The 17,057-nt window shown below is 43.0% G+C and overlaps 1 protein-coding gene across 5 annotated transcripts in view; it reads left to right on the top strand.

Moving 5' to 3' along the window:
* Window positions 1-17,057, top strand: part of CDK2AP2 (cyclin dependent kinase 2 associated protein 2) — a 323,183-nt gene that overhangs the window by 60,877 nt on the left and 245,249 nt on the right. For all 5 annotated transcript variants that reach the window (XM_044084144.1, XM_044084147.1, XM_044084148.1 and 2 more), the window contains exon 2: window positions 7,834-7,934. In XM_044084144.1, coding sequence (XP_043940079.1) covers window positions 7,834-7,934 — 101 coding nt within the window. The remainder of the gene's footprint in view (window positions 1-7,833; window positions 7,935-17,057) is intronic.

Raw genomic sequence — 17,057 nt, forward strand, 5'->3', positions numbered from 1 at the left:
ACCTCTGTAAGAAGGGTATCTGAGTTGCAAGCTCTTACGTTGAGTCACCCCTACCTCATTTTCCATAGGGAGAATAATTCTTTGAGAACTAATTCTTCTTTTATGCCCAAAGTGGTATCCGACTTTACTTTAAGCCAAACTATCCATCTTCCCGTTTTCTTTTCTGAATCTAAAAATGAGGAAGATAGGATACTCCATACCCGGGATGTCCACAGACAACTTGGGTGCTATCTTGACAGAAATAAATCTTTCAGATCTCCGGATCTGTTGTTCATTTCTTGTGAAGGTAAGATGAAGGGGCAACCTGTGTCAAAACTGACCATTTCCACATGGTTGCCTAAGGCTATTATTTTGTTAAACTCACTATGACAAATCTATTCTAGGCATGGTCAAGGCCATCTCTACCAGAGCCTTGGTTTCATCTGTTGCTTTTCGGAAAGGTTGAATACTAGACGTATTCTAGAAGCAGCTCCTTGGTCCTCTGTACATGCTTTTACAAAGCCCCTTTAGGCTTGATACCTTCTCTAGGTGTAGATCAAGCTTTGTAAGGAGCATTGTCCAGGGACTCCTGGATCCTTCACCTTCCACCTTTGAAATGTAGTTAGCTATGGTAATCTACCCATGTAAGTAAAGCTACTGTGGCAGTGATTAATATGAAGACCATAGTACAATTGTGTAAGTTGAATTTACCGTAACAGAAGATGTTCGAATTATCACTGCTCCAATAGCTGCTCCCTCAATCCCTCTTGTTTTTATTGCTGTTAATTTTTTTTTTATGCCAGGGTGTTGACATTTATTTTGTGTTGTTCCTATCACTGTCATTTCTTGGTTAAGCCTCCCTCTCTCTCCTTGCAGGAAAGCTCTGAAGGGCTTCGCATTCAAACTTGTCTTTTAGTCCAACAGTTTGGGTACATGGAAGGTGTAGTATAAACACATCACCAGTCAAACAAAAAAGCTCCAAGAAGCAGCTTTGCCCCACGGATCAGAATTAGTATAACTTTATTCTGGTACCTCTGCTTTTCGCCTTCTCAGAAAGCTTCTTCTTGGAGCTTTTTTGTTTTTTCTTTGTATATGCAAGTGGCCCTGAAGCTTTGGAAGCTGGCCATCTGTTGTAGCCTTGTTAGGAGATAACCCACATGCCTATGGCTACTACAGCAGTGATCATTTGAACTTCTACTGTTATGGTAAGTTCAACTTGCACAACTTTATTTTCCTCCCCACCCTCTGAATCAGACAGAGTTTTTTTTTTTTCCCTCAGATTTGTCAGCACTTACTTCACTCTAGGAGTCTTAGAACTTGTGTATTTAATCAAATGGGAAAAGGCATCTATTCCGCAGTGTAGTTGGTGACCAGTTCTATATCTTTCCTTTCTAAATCTTTATGTTAAAGTTCCAAAATTCAAGATGTTGACTCTTCAGAATCTCTTACCTCTTGCTCCCATAGGACGTCTTTTTGGTAACATTATTTCTAAAAGATGCATATCCTCACATACCCATAGGCAAAGACTTTAGGAAGTTTCTCAGATTTTGTGTGTCTTACCAGTTCCTTGCATTACCCTTTGGATTACTTACAGCCTCAGCGGTGTTTCCAGAGTATCTAGCTCCAGTCATAGTTCATTGCTGACTGAATAGCAGTCACATATTTCCTTATTTAGACTAGTCATCTTTGCAGAGTCTTTTTCAAAATGGTAAGAGAATCATTATGATGGGGGATTCCAGATAAATGTTTAGAAATCCTGTTTCACCCCATCACATAGGACTGTATTTCTGAGCTGTTCTATAGACACCTCAACAAAAAGCTTTTTTGACAAAAGAGGAGGTTAATGTTTACCTGAAACCTTCTCTTAGCATCCCAGCTCAGTTTCAGACTTCAGCTAGGGAATATATCAGGATCCTGGGGTCATGGCTTCTATGATTCTCATGATTCATCTCATCATCTCACCAGATTACACATATGAAAAGTTCAGTGGTTTCTAAAAACACATGAACCCAACATTTGCATATTTTAGGGTTTCAGATTCCAGTTGTGGGCTTTATCAAAACAAAACTACAGTGGTTAAGACTACAAATAGAAGCAAATCCAGGTCTCTCCTTTTCTCCTCTACCTACAAGCCACTCTAATTACAGATACCTCAGATTTTTCATAAGAAACACTTTCTAATGAGGTAAAGGTGCAAAACCTCCTCAGACAGATGAAAGCACATTAATGTCAAACATATGTTGGTTGTGATCAATGCATTAAAATGTCTTCATCTGTGGTCTCTTGGACCTGTTCAGGTGATTGCAGACAACACCACAGTCGTATGGATTATAAAAAAGCAAGGGAGCACCAAGTCATATCCTCTTTACAGGATGGCTCTGATGACTTGGGAGGTAGCTCTTCAGCACTCCTTAACCCACCAAGCTAAAACTAGACCCAATCATTGAGCCCCTCAGTGATATTAACATGTTACAGGAGGGGCTAACACAGACAAATGTCTGGTGTCAAAGTCACAGTCTAAAACTAAACACAAAAAAAGTGCACTATTATCCCATTTGGCAAAGTGGAATTCCCCATTAATTACAATATTGACAGCACCCCTCTAAGTTCAAACCCAGTGGTGCAAGATCTGGGAACACAGGTCGACAGCAATCTGAACTTTTACACCAGGTTTTCACGGTGGTAAGAAAAGCCTTCTACATTGCACATCTCATAAGAAAAGGCATCGCATTAAGGTCTAAGAATGTTATAACCCCGCTTTAATCTAACCTAATCAGACCACTAATAGATCAACCCATATGGAGTACTCTACTTTCCCTTTGCTCAAAATGCCCAGAAGAAGTCTTCACTCTGACTATTGACACAACTCATCTAGCCTAAAGGCAACCACACCAGTGAGGAATTCAAATATCTACTGTTGTGGTTAAGTGCAACTTACAACTGTACTTTTAAATAGTGTGAGCTTGCAAGGTCGTAGGCAGAACTATCCCATATTTGTCAGAAAAAAGTGAAATACTGTGTGCTAACCATCTGGGAAAGTTTTTTCTCCAGTCAAGAATTTGTACATGAAACAAAAAACTAATTTTCCTTAACAAAAGCAGTGGTGGGAAATGTAGCATTATGGGTTGCTGACTTCACTTTGCTAAGATACCTGGCCACGTTCATTTGCAGCTCAGTGGGACTGTTATGACCTTAACAGCTACATCTGTAGCTCAGTGTTGTTAGCAGCTGTTCATCAACAAGTGCATATTTCACCTTGGTTCATAGTAATCTGGATGGTTATATTTGTCTTTTTTTGTCCCTTAGATGGCATACAGAGGCTGGAAAATTGCCATTAAAAAGTTGAAGTAACAAAGAAGTAGGAATGAAACTTCAACCTTGTGATAAATGTGAAGTTTAGAAGAAATCAGGCAAGGCATACAGAAAGTGTAAATGGGTGTTAGTTTAAGAGGTAGTGGCAAGATGCAGTTATTAATCTGATAATAAGAAGCCTTTCCTTCATAACTAGATAGACTGGTGCCAAAAGCAGTAAGACTTGCAGGTAAAACTTTCCCAAGCTGCTGGGAACCCTCTACATTCTCATCAAGGTCCATGGTTGTTTGTCTCTCTAGATCTTATTTGCTACATTTGTGATTGGTAGGAGGAAAACAACCACAGACTGGAATTGTTAATTATATTCCTGTTCCCCACCATTTTTTCTTGTTTGCCTTTCCTCTGTCCCTTGTGAGAACATTTTTGTCGGATTATTTTTTCAAAACATTTCCTTTTCTTTTTCCCTGAGCTTTTGGGCTTAGGCCCTTCTTCCCTTCAGTTCTTGAGGTGTTTCAAAAATATATCCATGGGTGTGCCTGCAGTAGGGCAGTACTGCCTGCCATTAGGCACACACAGTGTTTGTTCAGCTAATGAGAATTGTATAATTCTCACAGCTGTGATTTGTGAAGGAGCTTTAGCAAGTCTGACGCTGCAGTTTTATCAGCACAAGCCTTAAGAGTCCTGCAAGGCCACCTGTTCCTTAACATATTCTTCATCCTTACAGTAGCAGATAGTAGTTAAGCCTTCCTCAAAACAGGAATCTTCTTTCTCCTCCTTTCCTAAAATCAGGAGGAAGCTCCTCAAAACTGTAACTGGCTGTAGCCAGTTTTCTCGTTTGACAGGTATTACATTGGCTGAAACAGTGACTAAAATTGTGGTAAAAAAATATTGACAGTTTGCTGGAAACTCTTAAGTCCTTTTTAGGTTGAGGGTTTTTCTGCTTCCACTCAAGTAGGGAGATCCAGACTAGAGACAACAAGTTCTGCCACTTCTCCTGCCTTGCTTGTCATCAACTCTTAACAGGCTACCAAAGATTATACTCAAAGATCTCTGCATTTTGGCTGATGCCCCCTTTCCCACCTCTTCTGTCCCAAGGCACAGGGAGTTTTTATGGACTTCCCTAATTTCCTTAGCCAACTTAATTGGCCTCATCTGGCCTGTCAGTCATGTAGAATTGTTTTAGCTTGTTTTGGTTATCAAGATGCCAGTACCCATGCCATTTACATTTATGCTCTTTTCGGGGTGTCAGTACTTTATGCAGCTGTAGTGTCACAGGTTGCTGTAGCTTTAACATAGACTTTTTCTTTGCTGGTACCTGCCATGCTAGTGATATTGGCATCATTGTTGGCACCTGGAGTTTTGGCATCCTTGCCAGCATCTATGGTTGTAATATTGGGCTGGCTTACAGTGCTAGTGATTATCATCATTGGTGTTAACAGTTTTGTGGCATTCTTCAGTGCTCAGTTCAGCTGTATTTGAATATTCTAGTGCCAACAAATGTGCTTACACCATCTGCTTCTGACAATGGGGCATTCAGGCTAGACCACTCAACAGATTAGAGGGTCTTCAGGCCTTATAAGGTCTGCCTCCAAGTGTTTTTCTAAGTGGGGCTCTTTCTCTTCAGATTCACCTCTTTCCAAGAGGCCTCACAAAGCCTTAGCCAAAACAAAACACCAGCACTCTCCAGAAGTTTCCCCCAGTAGTGAAGCTAAATGCGGAAGAGGAAAGAACAAATTCCATGATTCTCCTTGGGGTGATCCCAAGTTTGTGAAGATTCTGGGGCTACTGAGACAATGTGGAGGAATGAATAGCTGTTCCCATCCCTTCACATTAACACAGACTTCAGAAGACTTGTAGATACTCACAACATTCTTCCTTGGTGGTTCTCCTAATGGACATGCCAAGACACACTAGCATGATCGTATGGGAAAACCCTGATACAATGGCCACTATCCTCAAGAATAGTGACCGTATCTTCTGGATTTTTAAGGAATGAGGTGTTTGGGCAGAGACCCCTATTGACCTCTTCTGTGTCCTAAAAGAAAGCTTCCACACCACAGAGCCCCATTGCATCCTCCAGAGGGTGTCTGATAGCCTGGTCAGGTTTGGGACATGTACTTTGTACTTACGAGATACTTAATCACACAAGCCGTATAGTGTGTTTTCAGAGTCTGTGAAATGCACCAGGCACTGGCAAGGTTTTTAGATAGACCTCTGAAAGAAATGCTGCTGTCCCAGGACACAACCTTTTCTAACATAAACAGCCTTCTGGTGTGTGTAATGTGTAGTGCAGAGGAGGGAACTGCTGGAACTGCAGGATCCAACATTGTTATCTGCCAATATTCCTGGCTCAGACTTCAGACTTTCATGGGAATGAAGTAACCTTTATAAATTGTTCTTTCTCATGTTCCTAGTTATTTGGTAAGGAAGTCCATCTGCACATCAGAAGCAGGGCAGAACCCTAATGGCTGAGGAATGTTAAGACCTAATCTGTACAGTGCTCCTTTTCTAGAAGGCAGAGGAGCCAGCACCTTAACTGGTTTTGTACAGCATCCAGCAAAAGCTTCAGCAAGGGAGCATTGGAACAAAGCCAGACAAATAGGCCAGTTTTCAGCAAGCTTTTGGGCATAAAGTCAAAGGTCCTTGACATTTATCAGAGCACTGCAGTCCACCCATGGGTGGGCAGCAGCAGTCATTTGACTGTGCCAAAGTACATGGTTGGTGGCTGTCTGTTCCTCCGTTTGATCTCAGCTAAGACTATTGATCACAAACTACTCTAATTTCTGTAATGGAATCAAATAGACCATATGCAATACTTCATATAGCAGTGTCCTCTGTGATAGGGTAAAACCAACGGTTCTGATATTGCTGGAGGGTTGACCTGGTCACCTTATATTTATATGCATAATTCTGCAAAACAAATAAGTTGTAGACATAAATTATGTATTTACATATGTATGTATGTTTATATTTAGAAATGTGTGTCTATTCCTCCCAGCTCCTCTTGTGTGCCCCTGTATTCTAGTCTTCCATTACATTATTTTCCACTATATATTTAACTGCATTATTCTTCATTTAACTTTTCTCCAGTAGTTATGTATTCTACTGTTGCACTACAGTATTTCTGTTATTTTTCATTTATTTATTTCTTCCCTTTGGATGCTGTCCTTTAACTATTACCTTGTTTAGGATGTTTTTCATTTACTGTCCAGGGCTCTCCAATATGTTTCTAATGCTGCTGTTTGTGTACTCTTGTTAATTGTCAATATATAAACTAGTCTGGAATTGGTTGTATTATCAGTGTACATCGTCATTAATATTTTGCATCTAGTGCTTGATAGTGGCTATGTTACTATTCTACATTACTGTAGTCTGTATCCTTTGATTTGTATTTCATGTTTGGATATGCCATATATGGCCTGGGTTGTGGCTAAAAAGGGTTCTTTGACCAGTTAGTTCACTTACCCTTTTTGACAAATATAAAATAAAATATATGAGTTTAAGTTGAATGGTCACGCACACTATTGTTGAAATACAAAGTAATCAAATAGTACTGATCGAAAACACAAGGGAAAACAATTGAAAACCGAAACCACACAGTTCCACATTCCAGTTGGTCAAAAACCTTGTCAGTAATGTTGAACCTAATGTGTCTGAATAGTATTAGTGTTATGGAAAGCTTTTATTTTTAAAGTAGGATTTAGGGTTAGGGACAGGGGCAGGGTTAGCATGCATTAGTAAGGTGGACAGTCTTTAGTAACCCCTCCCCCGCTGCACTTTATTAATGTATATTAACCCTTATCCTGCTGCCCTAACTCCAGTCCTACTTCTTACCTTGGGAAAACCCTTTCCATAAAACTACCACTACACAAGACACTTTGACACAAACCACATAAGAAAACCATACATCCACAAGACTAAATCAACCTCTTACCTAGACCTTACTTTAATCTTGTACTCCCCTACACACACACACACACACACACACACATTTTCCATCTAACTTTATATGATAATGCTACCACCCCACAAAGCATGTTTGATAAACCTTCCATTCAACCACTTTCCAAAGCATACTCCCCTGCACACACACACACACACACACACACACACACACACACACACACACACACACACACACACACATTTTCCATCTAACTTTATATGATAATGCTACCACCCCACAAAGCATGTTTGATAAACCTTCCATTCAACCACTTTCCAAAGCATACTCCCCTGCACACACACACACACACACACACACACACACACACACACACACACACACACACACACACACACACATTTTCCATCTAACTTTATATGATAATGCTACCACCCCACAAAGCATGTTTGATAAACCTTCCATTCAACCACTTTCCAAAGCATAAAATGACTGTTTGACCACATGAAGGTAAGTTATATATGTGTGCGCATGCACACTCATATGTACAGATAGACACTTGGCTTTGTGTGTAGTTTGCTGTAGTACATTTAAGATTTTTGTATATGTCTAATTTTTCTATTTTTCTTACCTTCTAGCAACAAATATCCCATCTCCTTCACCTAGCATGTCTGGGGCCTCTGCCCCCTTCAGACCAGTGTTTAGTGACTTTGGACCACCTTCAATGGGATATGTCCAGGTACATTTTTTTTTTCTTTTTTCTTTTTACTGACTTTTGCTAGTACTAGAAGAAAAAGTTTTGTTAAATATATAGCTATATATGCAGCATGCAGAATAGCTTACTTAGATTACTTGTCAGGAAGAAAGCCGACTTTTAGAATTTGTCTGCCATTGTTAGCTGCTTTGTGGTCTCACATTGTTCCTAAATTAAGCTTTTTCTGTTCTTGTCAGCCTGCTGGCAAAGAGGTGGTGTAAAAAGGAAAGAAAACACCCATTGACTGTACTTCCTGTTTGTAAAGAGGTACAGAAATGGTTGGTGTTGGAGTAGTCTGTGGTTAAAGCTTAAGCTGCCTTGTCACAAATGTTTGGAATATCACAGAGGAACAAACCAACAAAAACTAAAGGTCTTGCATGGTAAAAATAAATCTAAAGGACACTGAAGACAGCCATGCAGATCAACATGTCGCTTATCATATATTTATACACAAGCCATTAAAAACACGTGATAAAACAAATAAAAATAGAGATTAGTGCTTTGAGGCTTCCCCTCCTTCAGATCTCAAAATACATCACTTCCTATTCCTTTAAGTATCCAATGATTGCTAACAATTGCTCTCTTCAAGCATCTGAAGTACAATAAGAGTGCTATTATTACATTAGTTAATGCCATTTAAAGGCAGTAAACAGTGCATTAGAGTGTGTTAAATTGCTTATAACCTGTAAAGGTTTCTTTCAAGGGCTTAAAATAGCAAGGCATTTAGTTAAGAAATTTGAAAAAAAAAACGAATACAAATCTGTTGCACTTGTTTTTTTCTTATATGTGCTATTGTTTTGTATAGATACATGCAGATGTTCATCAGTGTCACTGCTTTAGTATTCCAGGCCACATGGGTTAAAGCCTGCTCAAGATATAACAAATGCCCAGTCTTCAAATGTCTCTCTGGTTCCCCTCCACTCTAGTGCCCAGGCTACTGTAGCTCAAACTCATGTAGGAGAAAACAGCAACCTGGGTATAAAACTACTTTAGTACTTTCTTGACACCCATGAGAGTGCTCCCCTGGACTTCTCCAGATCAATGGTTGATTCCAGTCATTCTCTTCTGACAAAATAAGTTTCCATTGAGGAACCTTTCAACACAAAGAAAAATAGATATTTTATTTCTGTTTTTGGATAATATGGTTTTCAGTCACTTTAAGAAAACTGTCTTTTTAATGGTTTTCCATTTTAACAGAATCATTCAGTTTATACTTGTGATCACTATTTATCAGTGGCATTGGGCAATTTTTGGGGTTTAGTGTACTGTGAAGTTACTTGTATGTGCTGTACTTGTGTACACTTTGTGACAACTTACCTTCCATATTTCTAGCAGTTACACTTTCTCAAGAAAGGAGTTCCTACATTTTGTGGTATTGAAGTATACTGTACTGTACTTATATAAGTATATATGTTAAGTTGTCAATCTCGCCTTCATTCTTGCTTGATGGGTTCGGAGCCGATCCTCGGCTCCGACTCGGCACTTGCTTTAGCTCGAGAACTCCTTTTACCAGCTCGAGGCAGCCCCATATCCCATGATGCAAGGCAGTAAGTACCCAGATCTCGTTTGCCGCTTCGCTTAGGAGGTCTTCTTTTTGCCAGCTCCTGGTAAGTTGTTCACATTTGTGATTTTCAAGCCCCTTTTTAGTCAAAAAACTAATTTTTTGATAGTTTAAGTTTATTTCTATCCCTTTCTGACAGAAATTCCCTGTCTCTTTTAATTTTTTGTTAGTCAATTCCCTATCCCATCCCCCCCCTGTTAGGGTGTGTGTGTTGGTGTTTTATAGAATACCTCTTGGTATTTTGTTTAATTTAATTTGACTGGTGTGTCTGTGTTGTGTTTTCGCACCATGTCGAAGGAGAGGGTTTCAGGTTTTAAGAAGTGTGACTCGTGCTGTCAGAAGATGTCTCTGACAGACGGTCACACTTCTTGCCTGTATTGTCTGGGCCCTCTTCACCTGCAGGACTCCTGTGCTATTTGTCACTCCTTCAGCCAGAGAGTCCTGCAGGAGAGAACAAGTTGATTCTTAGGGGCCTTCTTAAGCCGGAGGGCTCTCCGGCTAAGTCGGCTCCACCAAAATCAACAAAACCTGCCAAGGCCCAGGCTTCTGTATCTAAGCCTGCGGCCTCGGCTCCGACTACTGAGTCGAGATCGGCTCCGGCTGGAGCCGATTCTGGCTTGACAAAGCTGGCACCGATGGCCATCGGTGCCGAATCTGTATTGTCCACCGATGTCGGCTCCGATCGGTTCCGACACCCATGTGGCACAGGCATCGGTGTCGGCTCCGATCGGCTCCGACACCGTTACTTTGTGGCTGTATCGGCTCCGGCTGGAGCCGATACATTGAGGCGTTCTGTCGGCTCCGAGAAGTCGGCGCCGACAGGATCTATAGTATCGGCTCCGATGGCTCATTCCCGGAAGAGGGCGGGGGCTCCTTCCTTGGGGCCGGTACTTTCGGCTCCCGCTTCCCCTCTTCTTTCGGAGCCATCGGAGCCGATCTTCAAGGTCATCCAGGTTGTCAGATCATGACCTAGAGAGAGTGGTCAGTAGATTACTCAAGTCACAGGTACTGGCCCAAATGTTACACAGTCCGTCTCAGCAGACGACTGTTGGTCCACACCCCGTTACAGTTCCTCCTTCAACTCTACCCCAGAGCTTGGAGTTGGAGTCTTCGGGCATGGTTACTGCTACGGCTGGAGGACGGATACCCCCTTCTGTTCCTTCAGCCTCTACTCTTATCTCCTCTTCCTTAGAGGGATTCGGTGGTCGGGCTTCCATGGTCTCCTCCGAGGTGAGTGGCATCGGACCCTTGTCCGAGCCCGCTCTTCCCCTTGGAGCCTCGGCCTTGGTGAGCTCGGCTCCGACATCTGCCTCGGAGACTTCCCTTTCGGTGGTCCCTGGAGTTCCTAGCTCTTCGGAGCGAGTTCTCTCGGACCTGCCTGGGAGGAGCATTCGAGGTGTTGAAGAGTGTACTGGCCACTAGTATCAGTCAGCAGTCTGTTCCCGCAGCTCCTCCTCTATAGTACCTGTTGACATCTCTGCCACTTCTCTTGCTACAGGACCCAGAGATCCTCCGCCTCAGGTTTCCCCATTGGGAATTTCCCCTCTTCCGAGGATTCTCCTGATGTTTGGGAGATCCTCCTAGGAAGAGGACTTGTAAGAGGAAGCATGTAGACTCCCCGAGTCTGTCACTTGGATACTGACTTTGATGAGTCAGAGGGATCCCTAGATCCCCTCTGAGGATGTCTCCTTCTCAGACATCCTAGAACTTGAAACAGAGGGAAACTGGCCCACCAACAATCCCTCTGAGGATGAGTCAGTATACCTAGAGGCGTTTGGATCTCGGCCCTCCACCTCCTGGGTGTCTCCGCCTTCGACCCCTTATGCAGATTATTGCACGAAGGCGTGGGCAGCTCCTGACTCTGTAGAGCCAGTCCCTAGGAGGCCTTCTAAATTTATCACTGCCCCTAGTGACAAACAATTCCTTACCAAGGGTGTCCCCACTGATGCCATGGTGGTGGCTGCGGCCACCAAAAAGGAACTTGCAGATCCTTCCGTGCCCGTCCATCCTCCTAATAAGGACTCTAGGACCATGGATAGGTACGGCAAGCGGATGTTTTCCTCAGCGACCTTTGCTATGCGTTCGCTGAATTGTCTTTGTCACTTCACCAGACTCCAGAGATATCCTGAAGGAGCTGGGAGAAGTAGTTCAGGATCCTACAGCTGCAGGGGCTCAAGAAAAGATTGCTTCGCAGCTAGGAACCCTCAATTCCATTGCTAACTCCTCCATGCGGCTAATATCTTATGCTGCGGATGGAGCGAGTAGAGCATGAGCACAGGTGTGGCTCTTAGACGCCAAGCCTGGATGCGGCTATGTGATTTTTGGATCCCTTTAAGGCGTCCTTCACAAATTCTCCCTTTGATGGGTCAGCTTTGTTTGGCCCTCAGGTGAAGGAAACCTTGACCAGGTGTGAGCAGGACGGCAAGACTCTTTCTGCTGTTGGAGTCCGTTTTCCACCCCTTCTAGGCCTTATCCCAAAGGACAGAAGGGTGGGAAGATGTGGTTCCGTAAATCCCAAGGAGTCACGCCGATTCACGTGGTCAGTTTACCCCTAGAGGCAGAGGGGTAACAACAACAGGCCGCTCTAGAGGCAGAGGGGTCCGAAGAACCAGGGAAACAGGGAGCCTCTCTCTGATAAGCCCTTTCAGCATCCCTGAGGTGTTGCCCGGCTGTCCCTCCTTGGAGGCAGTCGGGAAGATTATCACTGTACCCAGAAGCCTGGCTTTCCCTCACTCAAGACAGATGGGTACAGTCGATCATATCCAAGGGTTACATAATTCCTTTCGAGGAAAGTCCCTTCCCTCAAGTTCCCTTCCAGATGTACCACCGGACTAAGGGAGATTGCAGAGTTAGAAATCGCAAAACTACTGCAAAAAGAGCCATTCAGCCAGTTACAATAGACCATTCAGAGCCGGAATCTACTCAAGGTTCTTTTGGTCCCCAAAAGACGGGAGACTGGAGACCAATATTGGATCTCAGCAGACTCAACAAGTCTGTCAGGAAGACAAGATTCGAATGGTCACTCTTCAGTCAATTCTGCCCTTCTTACAGAAGGACAACTGGATGTGCTCAATAGATCTTCAGGATGCGTACTATCACATCAAAATTCACAGACGCTCCAGGAGATTTCTCCGCTTCGGCTGGGGTCCAGTCACTTCCAGTTCAGAGCCCTGCCCTTTGGTCTCACTACAGCCCCAGAGTGTTCACCAAATGCATGGCAGTGGTCACGGCTCACCTGAGACGTCAAGGATTCCAGGTGTTTCATCTCGACGACTGGCTCCTGTCAGCCACCACCAGGCATCAGCTTATACAAGCCAGGGATTACACAATAGACCTTTGTTCTCATTTAGGCATCTCAATCAACTTGAAAAGTCATCCTTATCGCCCTGCCAGTCTATTACCTTCATAGGCAAACTTAAACACTGTTCGGATGTCAGCTACCCTTACAGAACAAAGAGTTTCAGACATTCAGACTCATGTCAGGATCATTCTGGCCAGCAAGAAAGTACAGGCCAGGATGGTTCTAAAGGTATTAGGTCTCATGGCTGCGGCCATTACTCTTCTTCCCCTGGCTCGATTCTACATGCGCCTCCTTCAGTGGATGCTGTTCACACAGTGGTCATACCAGCAACTCCCAATGCGTCACCAGATTCTGGTGACACAGACATGCAAACAGCATCTTGCTTGGTGGATCACATCGTCTCAGGTTCACCAAGGCAGGTGCTTTGTACCCCGTCCCGATAGCCACTGTCACCACGGATGCCTCCCTGATCGGGTGGGGGTCATTATCAGGGCAGGATGGTTCATGGGGCGTGGCAACCGCTCGAGTACCATCTGCACATAAATGTCCTGGAGATGAGAGCAGTGCTTTTAACGTTGCAAGCCCTCAACGACTTTCTTCCGTAGGGACAATTGCAGTCCACACAGACAACATGTCTGTAGTGTGGTATATCAACAAACAGGGCGGAACCAAGTCCTACCCCTTGTGTCGAGAAGCTCAGACTTTGGCAATGGGCGATCTCCTCTCATCGGTTTCTGGTAGCAACGCATATCCCTGGGAAAACCAACATCATAGCGGACAGATTGAGCAAAGCTATCCTCATGCCTCACGAGTGGTCTCTCAAGCAATCTATAGCGGAAGAGATTTTTCTGGAATGGGGTCGTCCATGTTGCGATCTTTTTGCTACTCCCCAAAACAGCAAATGTCCAGACTTCTTCAGCCTCTTCCCTCTATCAGGCCATCCCCCCAGCGACGCTCTGACCCAGGATTGGCCCCAGGGACTTCTTTATGCCTTCCCTCCATTTCCTCTGATCCCTCAGGTGATCCAGAAAGCTACCGTTTTGAGAGCCAAATTGATTCTCATTGCCCCTTACTGGCCTCGACAAGTTTGGTTCCCGTTCCTCCATCATCACCTTTTGGTGCAGCCGTGGCATCTGGACCCAGTGCCAGATCTACTGATTCACCAATCCGGTCAGCTGCACCGGTCAATCCCTTCTCTCAACCTCACAGCATGGTTGCTCCACTTCCTTTCTTAGCCAGGCTTCCTTTGATCTCTAACCCAGTTAGAGACATCATAGTAGCTTCACTAAAATCCTCTACCAGGAGGATTTACACAAGCAAATGGAAAAGTTTCTCTTATTGGGCTAAATCCCAAAATATTGATCCTTTTACTGCCCCTGTTCAGGCAGTTTTGGACTTCTTAGCAGAGATTTTTCATGCAGGCTCCTCTTCTTCCACAGTCAGAGTTCAATTGGCTGCTATTTCTAATTTTCATGTCGGGATAGCAGATCATAATATTATGTCCCATAGGCTCTGTAGGGCCTTCTTGAAAGGAATTTTCCTACTAAAGCCTCCAATCAGGAATCCTCCTCCTCAGTGGGATCTAAATTTAGTGCTGACATCCTTGATTCTTCCCCTTGAGCCAGCTGTTTCTTGTTCCCTGAAATATCTTTCTTGGAAAACTTTATTCCTAGTGGCTATTACATCTGCCAGGAGGGTGTCTGAACTTCATGCTCTTGGTTCGACCCCCTATTTGATTTTTCACAAAGACAGAGTATCTTTGAGAACTAATCCATCCTTTTTACCTAAAGTCGCTTCAAAGAACAATCTGAATCAATCCATTGATCTCCCTGTTTTTTTTCCTAACTATTCAGATAGAGCTGAACAAAAGCTACAGTATCTTGACGTCCACCGTCAACTTAGATATTATTTGGATAGAACAAAAAATTAGAAAATCTGATCAACTTTTGTTTCCTATGCGGATAATAAAAAGGCCTTCCTGTTTCTAAAGTGACTTTATCCAGATGGCTTTCTTGGTCATCACTGAAATTTATACACTCAGGGGAAAACAGCTGTGCTCAAAACCTAAAGCACATTCAACTAGGAGTTTAGCTACTTCTACAGCTTTTCAAGCTAGACTTCCTTTGGACACTATTTGTGCGGCCACTTGGGCCACTCCTCACACTTTTGTTTCCCATTACAAATTGGATTTGGCCTCCAGGGACAGAGCCAGTTTTGGCTCTACAGTCCTCAAGAGTTTGTTCCATTGAGCCACCCAGGATAGAGGTGCTAGGGACGCGGTCCCATCAAGCAAGAATGAAGGCGAGATTGACAACTTAACATTAAGTTATGTTCCTACCATAACGTTCCATGTTAGTTGTCTTCTCTCGCCTTCTTTCTTGCGACCCTCCCTCCTTCCCCCTGGCCTGGACAGACCTTGTATAAGAAACTATTATACTAAGAACCATTCAGACCTGGTCCTTTTTTTCCATCTGTAAGTTTCTTCTTCCTTTGGGAAGTATTTTTTGCTTGGTGTTATTGCCCTTTGTCAACAAACGAGATCTGGGTACTTACTGCCTTGCATCATGGGATATGGGGCTGCCTCGAGCTGGTAAAAGGAGTTCTCGAGCTAAAGCAAGTGCGGAGTCGGAGCCGAGGATCGGCTCCGAACCCATCAAGCAAGAAAGAAGGCGAGAGAAGACAACTAACATGGAACGTTATGGTAGGAACATAACTTCTTATTTTATACTTTTGATTATTGTCATTATACAGAGTAATTCTTTGTGGTGCTTCTGTACAGTTCTGACAACTTATCTTCCCTACTTTTCTGTACTTTCACTTTCTAGAGAAAGGAGTTGCTCAATTTTGCAGGGACTAAAGAGCAACATAAATGTTATATATCTAGATATATGTGTGTGTGCGTATGTGTGTGTGTGTGTGTGTGTGTGTGTGTGTGTGTGTGTGTGTGTATGTATATATATATATATATATACACACACATACACACACACAGATGCATCTGTGTGCTTGTGCATATATTCACACATACGCACTGTATATATGTGTGTGTGTGTATGTATGTGTGTGTATATATATATATATATATATATATATATATATATATATATATATATATGAAGTTTTTTAATCTTTCTGTTTAGTAAGACTGTTGTTGGTCTTGGAAAGCGTGTGTGTTGCTTGTGCACATTTTGAGATAACTTACCTTGCTGTAGTTACACTTAGTGGCAAAATTATTTTCTGTTTATTACTGGCAGTTAAGGCTTTGTTTCTGTATGACTTGTGGAATAATGAGGCCATTGTTGGCTACTGTAAGTGTGTATGTGTGTATGGGCTGCTTATGTACACTTTCTGACAACTTACCTTCTGTGTTTATCTGCAGTTACATGTTTTAAGAAAGGTGGTCTTCTGCTGTAAAGTAATTAACATGTACCATTAGGCAATACTTTTGTCAATTGTGGGGCAACGTATGTGCATGAAGTGTTTTTCTACACTTGAATAGATACTTGTCTTGAACTGATGCCTATCAGCAACTGTTACCAGTTAATAGGCTCTCTCTCTGCTGAAACATAGATTCCTTTACCGGCCCTATTATTCCTTCTCCTCCTGCTACACCCTAACAAAAGAAAAAAAAATTCCTAGGAGCATTTGCCTTTTCCATGAGACTTGCTGTGTGCCTCTGTCATTGGTGGGTGACTCTGTAATGGCCAGTAGTGGTTCCTCAAGCCACTCACTGGTTTCCCCGGATACCTCTGGTTTAGCTCATACTGTCACCTTGGACTTGGGGTCAGCCATGTCCTCAACGACTGTTCCACTGACCATTCTGGGTATGGGATAACCATTTTTTTGGGTGGGGGAATAGGAGTTCTCCAGAGGTTCCTTTGGGCAAGACAGAGTGGGCAAGACAGAGTGAGAGACCTGTTTCCTGGGTAAAAGATACAACCTTTAGTCAGTCTCCTCCTAGATTGTTCTGAGGGAAAAAAAAGTTTACGCAGTTCTGTTTCTTAATATTGAAGTATTTACCTAGGCTAATGGTATATTTAAACAATAACCAATGAGTGGGTGTGGGTATATTGAGGATTTACACATGGTTAACTTGGGTTGATCACAGGTGATGATAGTAGGTACTGTCAGCCATGCCAGGAGAAGTAGGGCAGTGGATGTATGACTTGCGCCAGTACATCTAGCTGGAATTTTGTAAATAATTCAGTGTCATTTGTATATCAAACTGTGTACAGATGCTTTTGCT

The sequence above is a fragment of the Protopterus annectens genome, chromosome 9.part0, assembly GCF_019279795.1.
Source record: "Protopterus annectens isolate FY-2018-M chromosome 9.part0, PAN1.0, whole genome shotgun sequence".
NCBI classification, from domain to species: Eukaryota; Metazoa; Chordata; order Ceratodontiformes; family Protopteridae; genus Protopterus; species Protopterus annectens.